General features: G+C 49.2%; 2 protein-coding genes across 4 annotated transcripts; both read right to left on the bottom strand.

Annotated features, from left to right (window-relative positions):
- Positions 1–942: 942 nt before the first annotated feature.
- LOC130397246 (ATP-dependent RNA helicase DDX39A) lies at positions 943–8,966 on the bottom strand. Of its 3 annotated transcripts, none has more exons than XM_056604837.1 (11): positions 8,872–8,966; positions 8,312–8,373; positions 7,827–8,031; positions 6,829–6,956; positions 5,530–5,806; positions 4,756–4,874; positions 4,126–4,257; positions 3,728–3,837; positions 3,092–3,236; positions 2,221–2,368; positions 943–1,385 (listed from the first exon to the last, which is right to left on the bottom strand). In XM_056604837.1, exons 2-11 carry the CDS (start codon positions 8,312–8,314, stop codon positions 1,369–1,371), a joined length of 1,284 nt encoding a protein of 427 aa, XP_056460812.1. In that variant the 5' UTR covers positions 8,315–8,373; positions 8,872–8,966; the 3' UTR covers positions 943–1,368. The 3 variants fall into 3 exon arrangements, with proteins under 3 accessions (XP_056460812.1, XP_056460815.1, XP_056460814.1); XM_056604840.1 differs by lacking the exon at positions 8,872–8,966 and adding an exon at positions 8,723–8,863; XM_056604839.1 differs by lacking the exon at positions 8,872–8,966 and adding an exon at positions 8,817–8,857.
- Positions 8,967–11,271: 2,305 nt separating this feature from the next.
- Positions 11,272–16,116, bottom strand: LOC130402260 (volume-regulated anion channel subunit LRRC8E-like). The gene is made up of 5 exons (XM_056606406.1): positions 15,781–16,116; positions 14,938–15,480; positions 13,953–14,206; positions 12,742–13,119; positions 11,272–12,427 (listed from the first exon to the last, which is right to left on the bottom strand). The coding sequence occupies exons 1-5, from the start codon at positions 16,114–16,116 to the stop codon at positions 11,272–11,274; spliced, it is 2,667 nt and encodes an 888-aa protein (XP_056462381.1).
- Between the last annotated feature and the right edge of the window lie 3,601 nt (positions 16,117–19,717).

Below are 19,717 nucleotides of genomic sequence, written 5' to 3'. Positions count from 1 at the left end.
TTACGAGTCTCCATGGAGCAGCTATGTACAGATGCATTTGTCTTTTTGCTGTATAGCACACGTGCCAATCTTCTAATACAACCATGCGTGTATAGCTAGCACTGAGCAAGAAAAGTCCATATAGGTTGTATTGAAATCACTGTCAACCAAAACAAGTTACAGCCATTAGCCTACAAGAGGCTGAGAATCACGTTACTGTCATGATGCAAGTTTTCTTAATATGGAAAGGCATCACTGCTTCAAGTAAGTATGGTTCAGCTCAAAATGATGATTGCACACTTAAATATCAAGATACCCTGACTGGAATAAATATTGGTTTTCAATCTGCCATGTTGCATTCATTTGATAAGGTTTGATATTCCCCTCAAGGATAATATAAAAGCACACCGGCGCCGAGGCGGCGCTTCAAAAATAAGTATTGCGGACGTACTAGCCCACTCGGCGCGCACCGCCCAACTAGGCTTCACACCACTGTTCTATTCCCTAGCTTCCCCGCCCCTGAAAAAGCGCTTGGTACATCCCAGCTTGATACTGTACATATGGAGATTGTTGATGCACTACATGAATAATTCAACAATGCAAAAATAATGAGCAATGAAAGTTAAGTGTGTAAAGTGACAAAACCGTAAACAAAGTGCCTGACAGTAGATAAAGTAACTGAATTACTGTGGCACATCATTGTAAGCACAGAGGATCATGGGCATAGTCATAAATCAACTGGTAAAATGTTATGGTAGCCTATGCCGACCGAGTTTGTTGATCTGCTTCTTTCAAAACATATTACAACGGTGCTGCAGCGCACCGCTTCCTAAGGGGCGGCTTTTGAACGTGAAATATCAAATCGTGAGTGAAATCACGTCTTAAATTGACATTGAAGCCAAAACTAACAGCAGATGTTGCTCTAGGCTATACCTTCATCAGCTGAACCGTTTCATTCGAAGAAGACAAATACTTCCAAGGACAACATTTTAATTACAAATTATTCCTTTAAACAAAAACCTAGATTTGAGTGTCAACAGCAAACAAAACCAAATTCTAATCTACGTGTAGCCAGCGGCGCCCTTTAATCCACCTCTGAGGATGGGGTACGTCTAAACATGCTATAATATTCTGACAAGTCCTACAAAAACAACAGTGATATAAAGATGAGATTTGACGGAAACTGATTTTATAAAAAGCTTTAATTTCAATAACCAAAAATCAAATAGTAAAAATAAAATAGTCAACCCCCTTCCCCCCTAAAACATGTTGAAGCAGAATAGTGAGCGAACTTTGAGCAGAACATTAAAACAAAAGATGTTGATTTTCTTTTAATCTCCCAACACCGAAAGAGATCCACATTGAAGACACTTCGCCGCGTTGGAGCGTTTATCTGGACTGCTCGACTGAGGAGACAAAAAGACACGCGTTAGAGAAGGCCTTTAAAGACCAATGCACCCATCCCCCCACGCTGGGCATTCTGAACGGGTTGGGCGGGCACACACACAACCGCTCAAACGGGACTCTACATGTTAGTTGATCAAATGTAATCCTGGTTTAATCCATGTTTCACCCATGCCAACATGTTTTCTAAAGTACCCTGGCTTAGGCAAACCGCCAGCGATCCTTTTGATGCACTCAGTAGTTGATCTGGAAAGAGTGACCTTTGACCCTAGGCGTGTCCGGCATTTCATTCCTCCCCGATGCGTCACCAGGGAATCCATGACAGGGTCAAGCCTACAATGCCATGTGTCAAATACGAACTCTACATACTGGGAACTTCTTACCCTGGTGGGCCAATGATCGTTACCGAACGACCCTGATTTATTATCAATTTAATTATATATCCTGCGTCGAAACTTAACAAAAAACCCATAACTTAAGCTTTATTCATACGATTTCAGAGATCAGTTTAATTGAGGAGCGGCTGCGTTTTTATGATATCTAAATTATACATTCAGGATTTTTTAAATACTAGTGTAAACCATAACAACTCCCAAGCCTATTCGACACATAAGAAAGTTCCAGAATGTCAACCAATAGCAAACTTTCACCATTTCTGTGGCAGTGAAATGCAGAAGTTAAAGCACATTCCAGTCCACTTAAATGTTCCACTCTCGGCGTGAGAAGGCCACTGGGGCTCAATGTGCTCTACAGTGAGAAGGTATCTATGGTAAATTACTGTAGGTGGAGACGTCCACCTGAAGGCTCTACAGTGAAAAGGCATCGACGGTAACTTACTGTAGGTGGAGATGTCGATCTCATCGGGGAGCTCGGCCACGTTGACCTCAAAGCGGTCCTGTACGTCGTTCAGGGTCTTGGCGTCCGTCTCGTCCGACACAAAGGTGACGGCGAGGCCCTTGGTCCCGAAGCGTCCAGCACGGGCCACCTGGGGGAGGAGCCAGGTAAGAGCGGGGAGGAGCCAGGTGATACAGGGGAGGAGCCAGGTTAGCGCGCAACATGGTCGAATGCAACAGAGTCCTTTAACTGACTTTTATACGAAACAGATTTATGTTTTAGAGATTCATAAGGAAGTAAAGGTCTAGAACCTTTTAGAAGGAGGCTTAAAATAAATGTGGGTTTGAACCCTGACCTTCTCATCTCTCGGATGATAAGTTCAAGGGTCTTTCGTGCTGGGTCTTCCCCTGTCAACCAGACCGAGCAGGAAAGACCAGGCTGAAGGACAAACTAAAGTTTGTCCAATAAAGAACCGCAAGATACTTAAGAAAACAAACTAGGACTATTTTACATATATGACTTCATGTAATTTTGTCTGGTCGCAATTTAATTTGTACTAGTAACAATGATTACTGCAGATCTCCACCGTTGGTCTTACAGTACAAATATCAAAAGGGAATTGTAGATATGTAGAATTAAATACAGACAGGTGAAAATGTAATTGATATGTCAGCACGGAATAGTAAGAAAGAATATCATTAGCGATATGACTTTTGATCAGTAAACAAAATCACTCATCAGCCCTTTGGATTAAACGCTAAAGCTGTCCATAACATGCCCGATATACTGTATACATAATATACTGGTTAGGAGAGCTGATGACCGGACACTATTGACCGACTACAAGACCCGCCTCCCAGCCCCGCCCCCTCACCCTATGCAGGTAGGTGTCAGAGTCCTCGGGCATGTCGTAGTTGAACACAATGTTGACCCTCTCGATGTCCATGCCTCGACCGAACAGGTTGGTGGCCACCAGGATTCTCCTCTGGAAGTCCTTGAACTGCTGGTAGCGGGAGAGCCTGGGGGTGGGGGGAGTGGAGATTAACCACAGGCACTGGGGGCCAGAGCCCTCCTCACAGGGCTTGCAGGAGAGCAGTTCTTGACCGAGCCTCGTACACAGGGCTATGAAGGAACACTGTGGGGCTATGAAGGAACACTGTGGGGCTGAGAAGCCACACTGCCTCGCCATGCACACTAGGCATGACTGTATAGGAAAAGTTCTCCATAACCTAGAGGCAAACACTAACATCATTACACCCTAACCGTAATGTTAAGGACAACTACTGTATAGACCATCCTATTTATTAGATAATTCATATTTATTAGACGTCGGTTCCAACAGACAGATACCAGAACCATATTGTTCTCCTATTCCATCGATGCTCCCCTGTGGCCTAAGAAGACGTTTCCTCTCAGTAAGAGCCCAGAGGACTGACTGATGGCCTAAAACCAAAGATGTTGTTGTTCCCCCCGCCCCCCCCCGCCCCCCCCCTCCGGGCTGCAGACTGACCTCTCTTCCTGGGCCATGCCTCGGTGGATGGCGATGGCGGGGAAGTTCTGCTCCACTAGGAGCTGGGACAGAGCCACGCAGCGCTGAACCGACTTGACGAAGATCACCACCTGCAGGCCGAACAGGGACATGGCGGGTCAGACCCATGGACGGGGACTGGGATTTACATAGGGCCCTTTTCTGATCATAACATGAATCACATTATGCCTGATGCTTCAAGTTCTAACCTCCATGGACTTGGAGGAATGCATTTAATGTTAATAAACAAACATGACTCATTTGAGTCACCTTTAATTCTCATCATTGTCCTGAGACACCCAATTTTACACACTGGGATGACTTTAGATACAATTTCCAAACACATAGGTTGACTCTTGAACATGTTAATGACTGCTCACCTGGTTGAACTCCAGCACGTCCAGCAGGTCAAAGAGCTTGCGGTTCTTCTCGCTGTCCTTCAGCTTGCAGTAGTACTGCTGCAGGCCGTGGAGGGTCAGCTTCGTCTCGTCGTCCACAAACACCTCCATGGGCTGGAGACAGGAGGAATGAGTCAGGAGAGTGGAGCTCCAAACAGGCTCTGGTGTAGGACCGAGCCCATACAGAATCAGCCCATAAGTTTCAGATCTGCCTCCCTCAATAAAATTATAATTCAGTCACAAAGTGCACATGATCCCCATTTTGGGTAACACTGACCCTCAAATTCGACCTGTATGCCATTAAAACATTATTTATCTTTGCTCTAATTGGTGCTTTGAACAATGTAATTAATGCAAAGATAGGTCAACTCAAGAATAGAAAGCAGGGATAAAATATATATATAGCAATTTATGTGAATGAATCTAGTCGAACAATACTGGTATCAAGTTGACTTCGACCTGAACCACAAAAACTGGCGTAACAGCGCATCAGGATATTTAGAGAATCGCAACAAATATCTGCACTCAATACTTAATTTGTTCCATAAAAAAAGGCGAGTCGAACATCCCCCAGAAGAGCAATTCAAAACGGGCCTAGGACCAGCTACTCACGTCTTGCATGAACTTCCTGCAGACGGGCCGGACCTCCTTGCTGAGCGTGGCGCTGAACATCATGCACTGCTTCTCGTGGGGCGTGAGTCTGAAGATCTCCTGCACGTCGTGCCTCATGTCTGTCACACAGGGAGGGGGGGGGGGCACGGTTGTTAGCATTCATCTTTTACAAGCCAGAGTGAATTAAACATGCAGCCACGGGTTGGATACGCAGCCGTGCATTTTGCCCTCCAGCTAGAGGAGAGAATCCAGCCAGCGTTGGCAGGCACTACTATTTGGCCCACAACGCTTCACAGAGATGACTGCAGGAGCCCGGGTTGTCCGGCTGCGACCCACCTCAAACTGGCTTCAGACCCATTTCTTCTGACTAATGTAGCTATTGTAGGACGCTTACAACTTTATTGGGTTTGACGGACATAAGTCCATTTAATACATGAAGACCTCACTGAGCCAGAAGTCCAACCCCAGCTGCTGATTAATGAGATGCAACTTTAGAGCAAACTGTTACTTGTGTACAAAGACAAATACGACCATCATCTGTAAGGCCACCATACTAGGGCCGGTTGTACATTCAGGAAACCTATTCATTTAGAAAGGCCCTTCCTACTAGAGGCATCTGATGAATTTAAAGCCATACTGCCATGTTGAACACTGCAGCAAACACTTTAAATTATCAATTCACAGTGGATCTGGTCATTGAAGATTAGTTTAGAAGCATTTCCCAACTTAAGTAAAAGATAATTTTCAGGTATGTAAACCAGTGTGTAGCCTCACCGAGCTGCTCCAGCATCTTGTCGCACTCGTCCAGGACAAAGTGCTTGATGTGCTTCAGGACCAGGGACTTCCCGCGGATCAGGGCCAGCGTGCGGCCGGGCGTCCCGACCACAATGTGGGGGCAGTTCTTCTTCAGCACCTCCTCGTCCTTCTTGATGGCCATGCCGCCGAAGAACACGGCCGCTCGCACCGTGGGCATGTACTTGGAGAAGCGCTCGTACTCCTTGCTGATCTGGAAGGCCAGCTCCCTCGTGTGGCACATGACCAGAACGGAGACCTAGGGGGAGAACCGGGTCAGTGGACGTTCCCTGTGGTCCTGGCTCATGCTAAATTAAAGAACCACTCAATCCTATTGACGATATGTTGGATATTTGTTGCAAGATTGTCAACCAATTCAAATGTTAGATTATAATCTGTTCACAGATGTGCACAAATCAAGGTGAAAGGGAGAATTGGCTTTCTAGACTTTTTTTGTATTCAAACTATCATGTGCCCGGCATCTGTGTTCACGTTATTGTCTATTAACAGTGAAAACTAGCCTACCTAGCACGAGTAAACAAAAAAAAATGTTATGGTTTCAAATTTGAATTTAGGGTCCACAAAAACATTAATATCAGAGGGGATATATACATTTCCTGTCCATCTACCCCATTGCACATTTATGTTTAGTTTATGTACATTCTTAGCAGATATCTGTTTTTGTTCTTATATTGTCCATAACTTATTTATTTATCTATCTATTTTTAGTCGTGTTTGTCATTGTTATGTCTACTCTACGTGCCTTACCTTTAATTTCCCCCTGGGGATAAATAATGTTTTCTTGAATCTTGAATCTTAGCCGTGTAAACTGCTGCAACTTGTTTGTGGTTCAGTAAACTGCATTTGTCAAATTCCTGAAGATCACTTTATTAGAAAGTAGAGTTAGCCTAAACTGCTCGGCTTAGAGACTTTATTGCTAAGATTTTTAACGATGCAAAGCAGTAGCCCAGCAATCTGTAAGACACATCTCATCGATGAACTGAGTCTCTTCATGAAGCATTAGTTCAGTTACAAATTGTTCTTCCTATGACCCATAGTTAAATGCAAGCATTAAGCAACCGATTTAGGCCAATTCAAAAAGGTGCCTTGGCCAAGATCAACAGCCTGCTTAATTAATCTAACCAAATAGATGATTTTTTGATCAACATGACAATACAGCCTTTAAGGTAGAGCCCCACGCTGTTGATGATTGTCTTGTTCTTGCATCCCCTAGTGTATGACATAGCATCCCAGTGTGTGATTCATAGTCCCTGCACATACCTGTCCATCAACGGGCTCAATCTGCTGCAGGGTGGCGAGCACGAACACGGCTGTCTTGCCCATACCGGACTTTGCCTGGCACAGGATGTCCATGCCCAGGATGGCCTGGGGGATGCACTCGTGCTGCACTGGAACGGGAAAACACTGCAGCTTAGTACGGGACGTCAGCTCCACAGATTCAGTCTTGCAGGACGGGGGCAGGAGAACGACGTTGTTGCGCTGCTGACTACCAGCCCTGGTACCAGACCGACATTGTACACTGCATACAGTAACCTCCCAATCACTACACTGTTAACATGCTGCAATAGAACACCAGTGCTATAAATGTTACTGCTTCACCATGGATTTAAATTATGTTGCATATTTTTATCTTGTTTTGCACTGCTTCCGTTGCAACGACTTTTTCCTTTCACTGTTGCTTCAGATAAAGCATCCAGTTAAAGAATGAATAGTATCGGTCCAATGTAGACGGCCTCGTAGACGAGAGCAAATAGACGATGGAGCCATCAGTGTGTAGTGTACTCATTATTCAAAGCAACAGGGTATTCAGATTCATGCCCTTAACGAGCTGCTCAAGGATGCCTACAGGTAAACAAAGGCCATGGGGGGATTGAACCCAGAACCTTCCCTGATGGGAGTCAAATGCGCACATCAACACGACTATCTTGACCTCGCCCATCACACCATCCGTCTCCTGGAGACCCAGCGGTACATTATTACTGAAATGATACAGCAGGAGACCATGCTGTACGTATGATTGTGTAGCATCTTACCCTAGCTATCTTTGTTGCATACGAAGAATGGGTTAACCTATCGCTTGTTAGTGTTTGGCACTTGTTTCTCTGAACCTCTTTACTGTACCGACTGAAATATATTGTTTATTTTTCTCTTCTGACAAATGGGCCCTCTGTTTATATCAAACACACCAACCACACATCTTCTAGAGACCCAGGTGTACATCACTACTGAACCGGCAAAACAAGCAGAGCGAGCCTCACCTTCTGAGGGATGCTCGAAGCCACAGTCCACGATTGCCCTGAGGAGCTCCGGCTTCAGCAGGAAGTCCCGGAACCCAGAGCTGTGGATGGACACGTAGGACCCCTTCACCTCCTTCTTCAAGGTCTGGGTGGCCTCTGGGACCCCCTGGGGCTCCTCGTCCTCCTCGTAGTCCAGCAGCTCATTGTCGTTCTCAGCCATGGTGTCCTGTGAGGGTCAAAGTAAAACAAACAACTGATCAACAAGAGCGACAAGTTTCGGTGTTAACTTTGAAACTTGATTCTGGTCTACAAAACTAAATGACGCTTTATCAAACACACCGGTGGTTACCAGCTGTAGGTTTGACCCGGCTTAAACACATTTTAAGTTGAATCTTCAGATAGAAATGTATTTGTGCTCACGTTATGCATGTCTGATATAGCGTTTAACTATCTGTGATAAAGTCCATGTATGATAGTTAACACATATTTTTTAACTTTGAACTCACCATTATTAGAGGTTGAAGTTGATCCGAAAGAACCGAACAGTCAGATCGGCTTTTTAGGATAACTGGAGACAAAATGGTCGATGTGTGAGTAAAACTCACTATCAAAAACACAAACAAGGAATACTAGAACAGATCTTGGGCTGATAATTAACCAAAGGAAAGCCCGAATATCTCAGTTGTATTACGGCTTCTTTAGCTAGCCCTACACAACAAACACACGGAGAACCAACTACACATTACAGAGTGGTTAGCTCTGGCTTATACTCTAAATAAAGACTACATGAACTTCTCCGACGGTCGAAACCCTACTTTCCAAGATATTCAGTCATTCAAAAGCACCAACATACATAATAGCTTCGGGTCCTTAGCTAGGCTACATCGTTAGCATCGGTAGCTAGCTCGGTGACTTACTTGCAAGAAACGACACGCATTATTATAAATATACTAGAAAAGAGCGCCCTGATAAAGCCCAAAACATAAAGCCTATCGTTTGCGTTAAACATACGATGTTTTCTGCGGCTCCGTAGTACTTAATAGGTCCAATTGTCTGGTAGTCTTACCTTAAAGATGGTACGTATTGAACACGCAAGAATCAACACCGCATGGGCAGGCCTCAACACGGAACTACCACCTCCTTTAAATGCGCCCTTCAGATTGGTCCTCTCAGACGCCTATCTGCTGACACGGAGCGCACCACCGCCACGATTGGACGAATCATTATGCCAATCATCAAACAGCTGGAGCCTTGACGAAAGAAGCGGGATGCCCTCCGACAATGGAGCCGACAAAACACACGCACACACGCACGCACACACACACACACACACACACACACACACACACACACACACACACACACACACACACACACACACACACACACACACACACACACACACACACACACTCACACAATACACGATGTCAATATTCATACAGATTACTTTATTAATCCAAAGGAACGACAAAAAAAATCATATTTAATGTGAGGAATATAAAAAATGATATATTTATTGTTTGTACATTGTTAACATTTGTTTGCATGTTTTTTCACAGACGACCACCAATACCTACATAACACAACAAGATAAAAAGGATGTGATTTTAGTATGAACAATAAAACAGCAGTAAGGTACTGACTCTGGGACATCACAGTCAATATGTTTAGCCTTAATGGAATTTATTTTATTTAATTGCTATCATCCACAAAAAATATTTCCTTAATTTAGCCTATTTACCATGATTTATTATTGACCGTTAGATTTTTGAAGACACAACATTCAAATCAACTTTAATTCCACCTCGGAGCCGACGGTAAACAAATCTGCCGCATGACAAAAAACATCACGGCTCAATATTTAATCCATCGCGTTATTAATGGCGTTAAGCGGACCCGTTCAAAGGCCGCGTTGTTGAGTCTACTCAGCGCTCCGGCGGATGATGAATGGAGATCGTTTACGGATGAAAGCTGGAGTCCGGCGCTGGCAGCACTTAGCTCCGTTAGCCCGCGCTTCCTGGCTGCTCCTGTTGGTTTTCAACCGCCTCTACAAACACCGCGCCCCCCTCCACGCACGAACACACACACACGCTCGCAAACTCTCACACACCCCCATACGTAGACGCACAAACACAGAGAAACACAGAGAAACACAGAGAAACACACACACACACACACACATACACACACACACACACACACACACACACACACACACACACACACACACACACACACACACACACACACACACACACACACACACACACACACACACACACACACACACCTCTACAAACAGCCCCTCCCAGCGCTCGGAGCTTCTAAAGCCCCCATTGAAGCCTGATTGACTCCGCGTCGGGGACCCACCAGAATGAGCCCACATCCGACTGCTGGGTCAGAGTACTCCCGCTCCTCCATGACGAGGAAAACAAACAATTAGAGCAGCAGAATTAGAGCCAGGTATGAGGAATGTACCGGCCGGGTGTGTAGGGTGTATAAGAGGTGACTGGGTTAGGAACATACCCAAATGATAGCACCATTGGTGGCCTGCAGTCTCTGAAATAGGCTAGTCTCTAAGTCTTAGATATAGTCACTATGATGAGTCTCCAGATCCGATAGAGTCTGTATATCTCAGATAAATCTGTATGTCAGATGGATTCCCCCTAACCGGTGAACGCCACCTCACAGACTACAGATCAGAGTGAGACAAAGCCACAAGGGCCGAAGGCCACACAACCGCCAGTCAGACCTTCGAGGCCAGAGAGGATCAGCCTTGATTGCAACGAGAAGCCTTTCTTTACAATCACTGCAGCAATAACACGCAGAGTAGGAATACAATTATTTGCGGCTTGATTCCTCCGTCTCTATATCGATATAATAACTGATGTTAATGTTGTTGTTCTCGCTGGGTCGGTCCTCACATATGTGTGACACCAAACGGGACATATTCTCTGATATAGTCTCTATGATGTAGTCTCTACGATGCTGTCTCTATGATATCGTCCCTATGATGTCGTCTCTATGAACCATCTCTATGATGTAGTCTCTACGATGCTGTCTCTATGATGTAGTCTCTACGATGTCGTCTCTATGAACCATCTCTATGATGTAGTCTCTATGATGCTGTCTCTATGATATCGTCTCTATGATGTAGTCTCTACGATGCTGTCTCTATGATATAGTCTCTATGATGTAGTCTCTACGATGCTGTCTCTATGATATCGTCCCTATGATGTCGTCTCTATGAACCATCTCTATGATGTAGTCTATGATGCTGTCTCTATGATATCGTCTCTATGATGTAGTCTCTATGAAGCATCTCTTTGATGTAGTCTCTATGATGCTGTCTCTATGATATAGTCTCTATGATGTCGTCTCTATGAACCGTCTCTATGATGTGGTCTCTCTGATATATTCTCTACGATGACGTCTCTATGCTTCAGTCTCTATGAACCCGGCTCTATATCCGGGACTCCAGGGCTGAGTGGAAGTTCCACTGGTTGGTGGAGAACCGTGGGAACGTCCCGGAGCCTGGACGGGACGGGGGGAAGATGCCAGAACCAGGTCGGGACGGGGGGCCTGAGGGGGGGGCGGGGGTCTGGACCAGGAGGTCCCGGGCCCAGCAGGGCAGGGTGCGGAGCAGGCGGTCCTCCACCACCAGACCCCCGGCGCCCCCGCCACTGCCCCGCAGCCCGGGGCAGGTGGCCAGCTCGGGGGGGAGGTCCTCCAGGGGGTTGCCCCTCAGGTCCAGCCGGCAGAGCAGCCCCAGGCGGCCCACGGCGGGCGGCAGGGCCCCCAGGGCGTTGTGGGCGGCGCCGAGGACCCGGAGCTCCGAGCAGCAGAACAGCTCGGCGGGGAGCCGCTCCAGCCGGTTCTCGCTGAGGTCCAGCTCCGCCAGCCGCCGCAGCTCCCCCACGGCGGGGGGCAGCGCCCGCAACAGGTTCCCCCCGAGGAGGAGCCTCCTCAGGCTGGGCAGCGTGAACAGCGCCGGGGGCAGGCTCTGGAGCTGGTTGAAGGCCAGGTCCAGGAGCTCCAGCCCCCGCAGCGCCCCCACGCCGGGCGGCAGCAGCAGCAGGCGGTTGTGGTCCAGCGTGAGGCCGGTGAGCGCCCGAAGCGGCCCCAGCCCCGGGGGCTCCTCCAGGCTCCGCAGGTCGTTGTGGCCCAGGTCCAGGGTCCGGAGGCGGGGCAGGGCGGCCAGCCCGCCAGGCAGCCGGTCCAGACGGCAGTCCCTGAGCCGCAGCTCGGCCAGGCCGGCCAGGCGCTTCAGCCCGCCGGAGGGCAGCAGGCGTAGCCCCCCGTTGTGGAGTTCCAGGCGGGCCAGGCCCCCCGCCACCTCGGCCAGCTCCGCGGGGATCCTCTGCAGGGCGCCCCGCAGCACCAGCACCCGCAGGCGGCGCAGCGGGCGCAGGCTGCCCAGGGCCCAGCCGCGGCCCCCCGGCCCCTCGCAGCCCAGCGGGCCGGACAGGTGCAGCTGGTGGAGGCTGCGGAGGCTGTAGACCCAGGCGGGGAGCTCCGAGGCGGCGCTGAAGGACAGCTGAAGGACCTCCAGGTGCTCCTGCAGGAAGGCCAGCGCCCCGGGCTCCAGCGCCAGGGGGCAGTGGTCCAGGTGGAGCTCCCTGAGGACCACACACACGGGGGGGAACACACACCAGAGGAACACACACACACACACACACACACACACACACACCACACACACACACACACACACACACACACACACACACACACACACACACACACACACACACACACACACACACACAAGAGGGACACACATCACAGGAACACACACCAGGAGAACACACACCAGAGGATGGGGGGGATTATCAAGACCTACTCAGGATGCTTTGCATTTGGAATAAGGAAGAGGCACACTGTGTGTATGTGTATGTGTGTGTGTGCGCTTGCGTGCGTGTGTGTGGCGGACCTGAGTGAGGCCATGGCAGCGACCTGCGCGCCGAGCCGTGCGTGGGCGACCCGCTCCAGTCGCAGCGTCCGCAGGTGTCCCAGGGTGTAGAGGGCGGGGGGCAGGCGGGGCAGGGCCCCCAAGGTCAGCCCGGGGCCCCCCTCGGGGTCCTCCACCACCAGGGCCCGCAGCTCCTCGGGCCCCCAGCGCCTCTCCAGGTTCTCCTCCAGCAGACGCGTCTCGCTGACGGGGGACAGGAAGACGGAGAGGCGCTGGGCCAGTAGGGGGTCGTACTGGTCCGCCATGTGCAGCAGGAAGGCCAGGTCGTTGGTGAGGTCCGGGACGTCTCCCAGAGGGGTGGGGTCCCGGGGCACGCTAAAGGAGTACTGCCTCAGGGAGCTGGACAGGGGACAGAGAGTTTGAACTGGACCAGGGGTTAACAGTTAAAGAGCCAGTGAGCTCACTGAATCAGAACTATTCAACTCTATGGCTGGGTTGCACCAACATGGATTAAATTAATCCTGGTTTAGGGTTAATCTAGGGTTAGTAAATCTAGGTTTAAACTGGTTTATAATTAATCCGAGATGCGTGGCTGGTCCAACCTTCCCATTGAGGCATATGACAGATTCTTTGGTGAATCTATACCGCTGTGAAAACTCGCTATTTTCGTAAAATTCCATTGGATTTAACCTATCTCTAATTTTCCTGCATGGGAACTCTTTCCTCTAACGCCACCCAGCGAAGATATGCAGCCATGTTGTCAAGAAAACAGCGATAAACCTAACATAAAACTCCTCCAGAGGTGGTTTAAATATAACTGTTAAACCAGGATTAAACTAGGTTTGAAATTGCTGGTGCAACGGATTTAAATTTAATCTCAGTTTAAATGGAGTTTAACTGAGATTACCAAAGGGTTAAATATAACCAGGATTAATATTAAACTATGTTTAAACCAGGTTAGAGTTTGGTGCAACACGGTTAACATTTAAACCTTGAATTAATCCAGTTTAAGAGTTAATCCATGTTGGTGCAACCCAGCCTAATACTACTACTAATAGATGACTATTATCAATAATAATAGTAGTACTACTACTATATAGGAGGGAGAGGAGGAGGAAGAGGAAAATGAGGAGGAAGAGGAGAAAGAGGACCAAGGGGAGGAGGAAGATGAAGACAAGGTGGAGCATGAGGTGGAGGAGGAGATGTGGCGTGAGGTGGAGGTCCAGGCGGACCTGTGTGCGATCCAGCCCAGGGCGTAGAGGTTGAGCAGGCCGTAGGAGGCCAGCAGCAGCAGGTAGGCCAGCAGCAGCTTGTGGAGCAGTGAGGCCAGGGTGTGGGCGCACTGGAAGGTGCTGTAGCCCAACAGCTCGCCCTCCTTCCCGGGGTGACACACGTGGGTGAAGGCCATGGAGCCCAGCAGGGGCGCGCTGAGCCCCACGATCAACCCCGACGCCAGAAGCTTGAAGAGCGTCTGGGACACGTACACCTGAGGACACAGAGCAGTGCATGCTGGGAGACACCTGAGGACACAGAGCAGTGCATGCTGGGAGACACCTGAGGACACAGAGCAGGGCATGCTGGGAGAACCTGAGGACACAGAGCAGTGCATGCTGGGAGAACCTGAGGACCCAGAGCAGTGCATGCTGGGAGACACCTGAGGACACAGAGGAGGGCATGCTGGGAGACACCTGAGTACACAGAGCAGTGCATGCTGGGAGATACCTGATGACACAGAGCAGTGCATGCTGGGAGAACCAGAGGACACAGAGCAGTGCATGCTGGGAGGACCGTTGTTCTGGGTGGATCGTTACTGTTGTACTGTTTGTTAATTTAAGACTCACTTTGATCCACAGTGACTGACAGTAGATGTTGGGTACATGTCATTAGGCAGCAGGTTGGGGTAGACTGCGGACATTGGGGAATCGAACTCGGTGCCTCTTAGCTGAGAGCCCACACAACCGAAAAAACACCCACACACACACAGCCACACCCACAGACACCCAAACACACACCTATACACACCAACAGCCACACCCCCAACCCCACCCAGCACCTCTGAGCCGAGAGCCACTACAAGACCCTGCCTCTGTGGCGGGAAGGTTCCATGGACATCGATTCATTTAGAAAAGGCTTCTAGATGCCTTCCTGAAGAGGCTGAGGACAATCAAAGGCGAGCGTTCCTATTGGTCGCTTGCCGCTGCAGAGCCCCGCCCCTACCTTGTAGATGACGTCGGAGCTCTCGCAGTGCGCCCGGAACTTGCGGACCCTCTCGAAGAGCGCCCGGGCCTGCTCGCTGTCGCTGCGGTCCAGGCTGACCCCGCCCTGCCCCGCCCGCTCTCCCGCCCCCGCAGCCGGGGCCACGCCCCTGGGGCCGGGGGGCGGGGCCACGGAGGGAGGGACGGGGCCTAGAGGAGCCGTCGCCCTCCCAAGCGATGGACTGTCGGTGCCGGAGTCCACGCTGTAGCGGTGGCGGGCGTGGGGAGGGGTGGGTGTGCCCGGGGGCGGTGCCTTGTGGTCCCTAAACCCCGCCCCCTCCGGCGGCTTGGCCGTGGTCTCGTGCAGCGCGGCATGTGAGAGGGAGCGCGTTGTCCACGGCGACTCCACGCACTTGGCGAGCACGGCCAGGAAGTGCTCGACGCGGGCGGAGGTGAGCGGGAGGTGGAGCCAGAAGGAGCCGCTGGCCAATAGGAGCAGAGTCTGCAGCAGGGCCATGTAGGGTGAGAAGCGGGAGTACCATGGCAACGCCTGGTGGTAACACACCTGGAGACAAGAGATGGCAGAATGGACACAAAAACACACCCATTATCCCTCATGATCATAGGATCAAACACCTGCCAACACACACACACACACACACACACACACACACACACACACACACACACACACACACACACACACACACACACACACACACACACACACACACACACACACACACACACACACACACACACACACACACATCATCATCATATAGGGTCAAATATACATAGGCCCTACTTGCGCACAAAGACCCCCAGCGATACAGACACAGCCGCATACACACTTGTGACCTACCTGACTGATGAAGACGTACTGCTGATAGACCAGAGGTTTGCGCTTTGCCGGCCGGGCTGACGTCTCTCCGCTCGGGTTGATTTCCACGGGCACACCGCCACCTGCGGGCGAGCTGTGGTTAGTGCGGGTGTCGGTGGAGGAGGCGGCGGTGGCAGCGGCGTCCACCACGGGGAGACACACCACCTTGTCCCGGGAGAGGAGCACGGTGCCGGCCAGGACGGACAGCATGAGCATGAGGACCACCAGGCAGTCCATGAAGACCTCCCACCAGGGCTTGAGCAGCTTGGAGCCGCTGGAGGGCTCGTGGAGGCACGTCAGCTCCGATAGGGCGAACATGGCGACGTCCTGGGAATTTTATGAACTGTAGTTATAACATGTCCAATATAAACCCTCTTCGGCAATACACCATGAACCAATCTGAGTCCGCCCCCAAGTTTTGTTATTTCCTGGGTGGTTTGGGGACGTTTTCATCCTTCAGACTGTTAAAGTTTAAAGATAAGTAAAAGTTTGTCAATGCGTGCACCTTGCACGGTACTGCTTGGCGCGTTGGCTGCGATGACGTCGCTCGGACCTGCAGCACCAGATCCACTTACCTCCTCCTCTCTGGTCCTTCACCGTCCGAACACAGCCGTGGTCTCCGGTGCTGGATTCCAGTCCGGTCCGGTTCCACGGTGAACGGTCCCTAACTTCAGAGAGTGGGGGTTCCCAAGGGGATGAATCTCTCCCGGTTGGCATGGAGAAGGAGCCTGCCGGGGCAAGCATCTCACTCTCAGGAGTGACTTAAAACCAAACCAAGCCATTCACAGTCCGTCCACGTCCATTCACGTTGTTGTTATTATTTTCCAGTTGCTGATCTGAGGGGATATACTCTGTGGTTGTGTGTTCGGGCCCCCAGCGGGCAGTAGGACTGGCTGGCTCCTAATTTGCTCCCTAATTATTGGGAATTAACAGTAACAAAAGGCCTACAGTGAATAACCAACTACTAACTGCTGCTGATACGTTTACACACGCAGGTTATGTAACCATTTCCCTTTGTCTTTTTAACGAAATATGAGTGTGCGTGTGTGTGTGTGTGTGTGTGTGTGTGTGTGTGTGTGTGTGTGTGTGTGTGCGTGCGCGCGCGCGCGTGCATGCATGCGTGCGTGTGAGTAAAGAGAGAGAGAGGATATTTTATTATATTATTAAATCACTTTTTGTATTATACAATAAAAATAGTATCGTGCTATGTTCAATTACATAGGATATAATGACATATTATTTGACATTATATAGCCTTAATCTATATCTTTTCATAACGGAGTCGGTTGGTCTTCTCGGATGGTGGTCGCAGTGCATCACAGCTGCACTAGAAGGCGCTGTTTCCTCATGCTGATCGCAGACGTTTGGCTTGACGTCATGCTTGTTGGGTCTAACAATTTAGTGCAAGACGCAACAAACTGCGAGGTGAGGAGCAATCGGGTCATTTCTCATAGAAATATCGGATGTTTGTATTGTTTAGAAGAGTTTGTAGAGGATTACTCCATCCGTCCTCTGCTGCTGTTTGCAGAGCGGCTCGAGGCCTGTGGCTTCACACTCACCGGGCCCTGATCACGATGTGGCCAAGACATCACACCTCAACACCCTCATCACACTGCAACGCCCCGGGCCCCGGCCCGGGCCACGTGCCTGCCCCGTGAGAGTCTATAAAGTTTCACTGGAGCATCTATTAGAGATATAAACAAATCAGTTATGAAACCAACACAGAAACACATCTCAAGATCAGGACGGTACCTCGATTTGACATTTATGGATCAAAGGATCTACTTCACATGGAGAAGGCTTTCTGAGAAAAAATGAAAGAGTTCTGGGTGTTGGCTTTCTCTTGCATATATCTTGCATAGATGCACACTACCTGCAACCAAATCCACCCTTGAGTACAAATAAAGTTACACTTCCCCCTCTTCCCCCCTCCTCTCCTCTCCTCCCCTCTCCTCCTCCTCCTCTACTCCTCCTGCCCCACCCCCACCTCCCCTCCCTCCTCCACACTAACCACAGAGCCAGCACAGCTTGCTGCAGGATGTTCTATGTTCTAAGGTAACATTTAACTACCGTTGATTTGTGGTGTTAAGACCCAGTGGCGTGGGTTGAGAACACGTTTTAGGTTTATTATCATTACTAGAACAGCAGCAGTCACACATGGCAAAGGCATTCAAATAAACGAGATATAGGCTACTTCAGGGCTTCGTTATCTAGTGCTGTATTGCTTTCGTTTCTACAAAGGAACCCAGAGTATTGTTGTGGCTTTGATTAACTACACAATTCGAGGTGACGGGATACTAGCCGTCAATCACACCTTTACATTGCCCACAATTCTCAGAAACGAAAGAAATCTAATCAAATCTGAGTCGGGTCGTCACGGGGACAGAGAGGAAGACGCACCGACTTAAACAACGCAAACATCTGAACCCTCCTCTGGCTCCTGCTCTACGGTGAGTTTACACTTAAGGACTCACAAGTTCTCCGTCAATTTAAATTAGAATGTTAAGTTTCTTTATTTCATTACAACTTTTAGTTTGAAAAGTTTTGTTGACATTAGGTCGCCCAAGTCTATTTGAAATTAAAATACTATTATTATATTGACAACTTACTATTATTTTTTATTATTTAAAGGCCTATATGATTCCATTAATTAAGTTTATTTAATTAAGATTTGTCAGAGTCATTTAGGCATTGAACTAGAAAATAACCGTTTATAACAGTGATGAATTGAATTTACACCAACTAAATTAAGCAATATTCCATGAGTTAAAACACTATCTATCACTATTACTGAAGTATCAAACACCATAGAATGGAATGTATAAGATAATGTATAGACAGAGGGCCATGTATGGACGAATACACAGCTGCTATTTACTATGCATTAAAGATGCTTTTTAAGAGAGGCCTCTTTGATAATCACTGCATAAGCCTCCATATTCATTAAACAGACGAACACGAAGAGTGAGTCTAAAGTCAGATGAACGGGTTGATCCGGGAGATCTGCAGGTGTGTGCAGATAACTGCTGAACTCATCAACCCACCAAACCTCATCCCCCTTCCCACCAACGGATCACAGCAGCAGGTGCTTCTGGAGAATCTGTGCCATCAGTGGAGCGCTCAGTGCGTCGACTCAACTCACTCTCCAACCCCACCTTCCCCTCTGCTCTGCTGTACCGTGCACGTGTACGTGTACGCGTACGTTTACCGTGTAGGTGCTGGACCCGGCCATCATGCCCCGCTCCTTCCTCGTGAAGCCTACCGGACGCCGCGCGCTCCGTGACTCTGTTGACCGAGCCGATCACGAGCGTGTGGACCCGGAGCCCCGGTGTGTGCGCGGACAGATGCTCGTCCCTGTGTTTGACGTGCCTCCCGCCGCGACGGGGGGGCCCGGAGCAGAGTGGGGCCCGTCACAACCCTGGACTCAAATGGATACCAGACCGACCAGAACCGAAAGGACCGACCGAACCGCCTCGGTGAACTGGCCCGGTGAGTCCCCCGGTTCAATGCAGTAAGATTGTTCCAAAGCAGTAACATCAGGGAAATCATATGATGGATGATGTTAGGATCATAGGAGGATGTTCCTGACCTTACTGCTTCGGTTCTGCTTGAATCCCTTTATTCTTCTAAATAAGAAAGAGAAAGGCAAACTTTGCTCAATTTTCGGGGATGAGGTTACTTTGAAGGTTTGATCTCTGTTTTGTCGTCAAGACCTCTTTGGGTGAAAACACCTTAACGGGGACAGGATTTGAACATTAATAAAGAGGTTGTAACCAAAGTGAAAGCGAGGTATCACTTTGACGAACCGAAACCTCACCCTAACCCTTCATCTGAGTTGGATTAGACTGCTCAGCTAGACAGGAGTAGAGCCTCAGCATCTTTCATTATATGCTCGTCCTTCCCCAGAACTTGATCTGAT

Source organism: Gadus chalcogrammus, chromosome 2 (assembly GCF_026213295.1).
Source record: "Gadus chalcogrammus isolate NIFS_2021 chromosome 2, NIFS_Gcha_1.0, whole genome shotgun sequence".
Classification (NCBI taxonomy): Eukaryota; Metazoa; Chordata; class Actinopteri; order Gadiformes; family Gadidae; genus Gadus; species Gadus chalcogrammus.
The sequence above is the reverse complement of the archived record's forward strand: the minus strand, read 5'-3'. Positions and strand labels throughout refer to the sequence as shown.

Excerpts from the sequence above, each read along its gene's own strand:
- LOC130397246 (XM_056604837.1), bottom strand. Across the intron at positions 4,875-5,529 it reads CAAGATGCTGGAGCAGCTCG|ACATGAGGCACGACGTGCAG; the intron begins GTGAGGCTACAC and ends CCTGTGTGACAG. Across the intron at positions 2,369-3,091 it reads CTGACACCTACCTGCATAGG|GTGGCCCGTGCTGGACGCTT; the intron begins GTGAGGGGGCGG and ends CTCCTCCCCCAG.
- LOC130402260 (XM_056606406.1), bottom strand. The coding sequence starts at position 16,116 with ATGTTCGCCCTATCGGAGCTGACGTGCCTCCACGAGCCCTCCAGCGGC. Across the intron at positions 14,207-14,937 it reads GCTCCGACGTCATCTACAAG|GTGTACGTGTCCCAGACGCT; the intron begins GTAGGGGCGGGG and ends CTGTGTCCTCAG. Across the intron at positions 12,428-12,741 it reads GCTGCCATGGCCTCACTCAG|GGAGCTCCACCTGGACCACT; the intron begins GTCCGCCACACA and ends TGTGGTCCTCAG.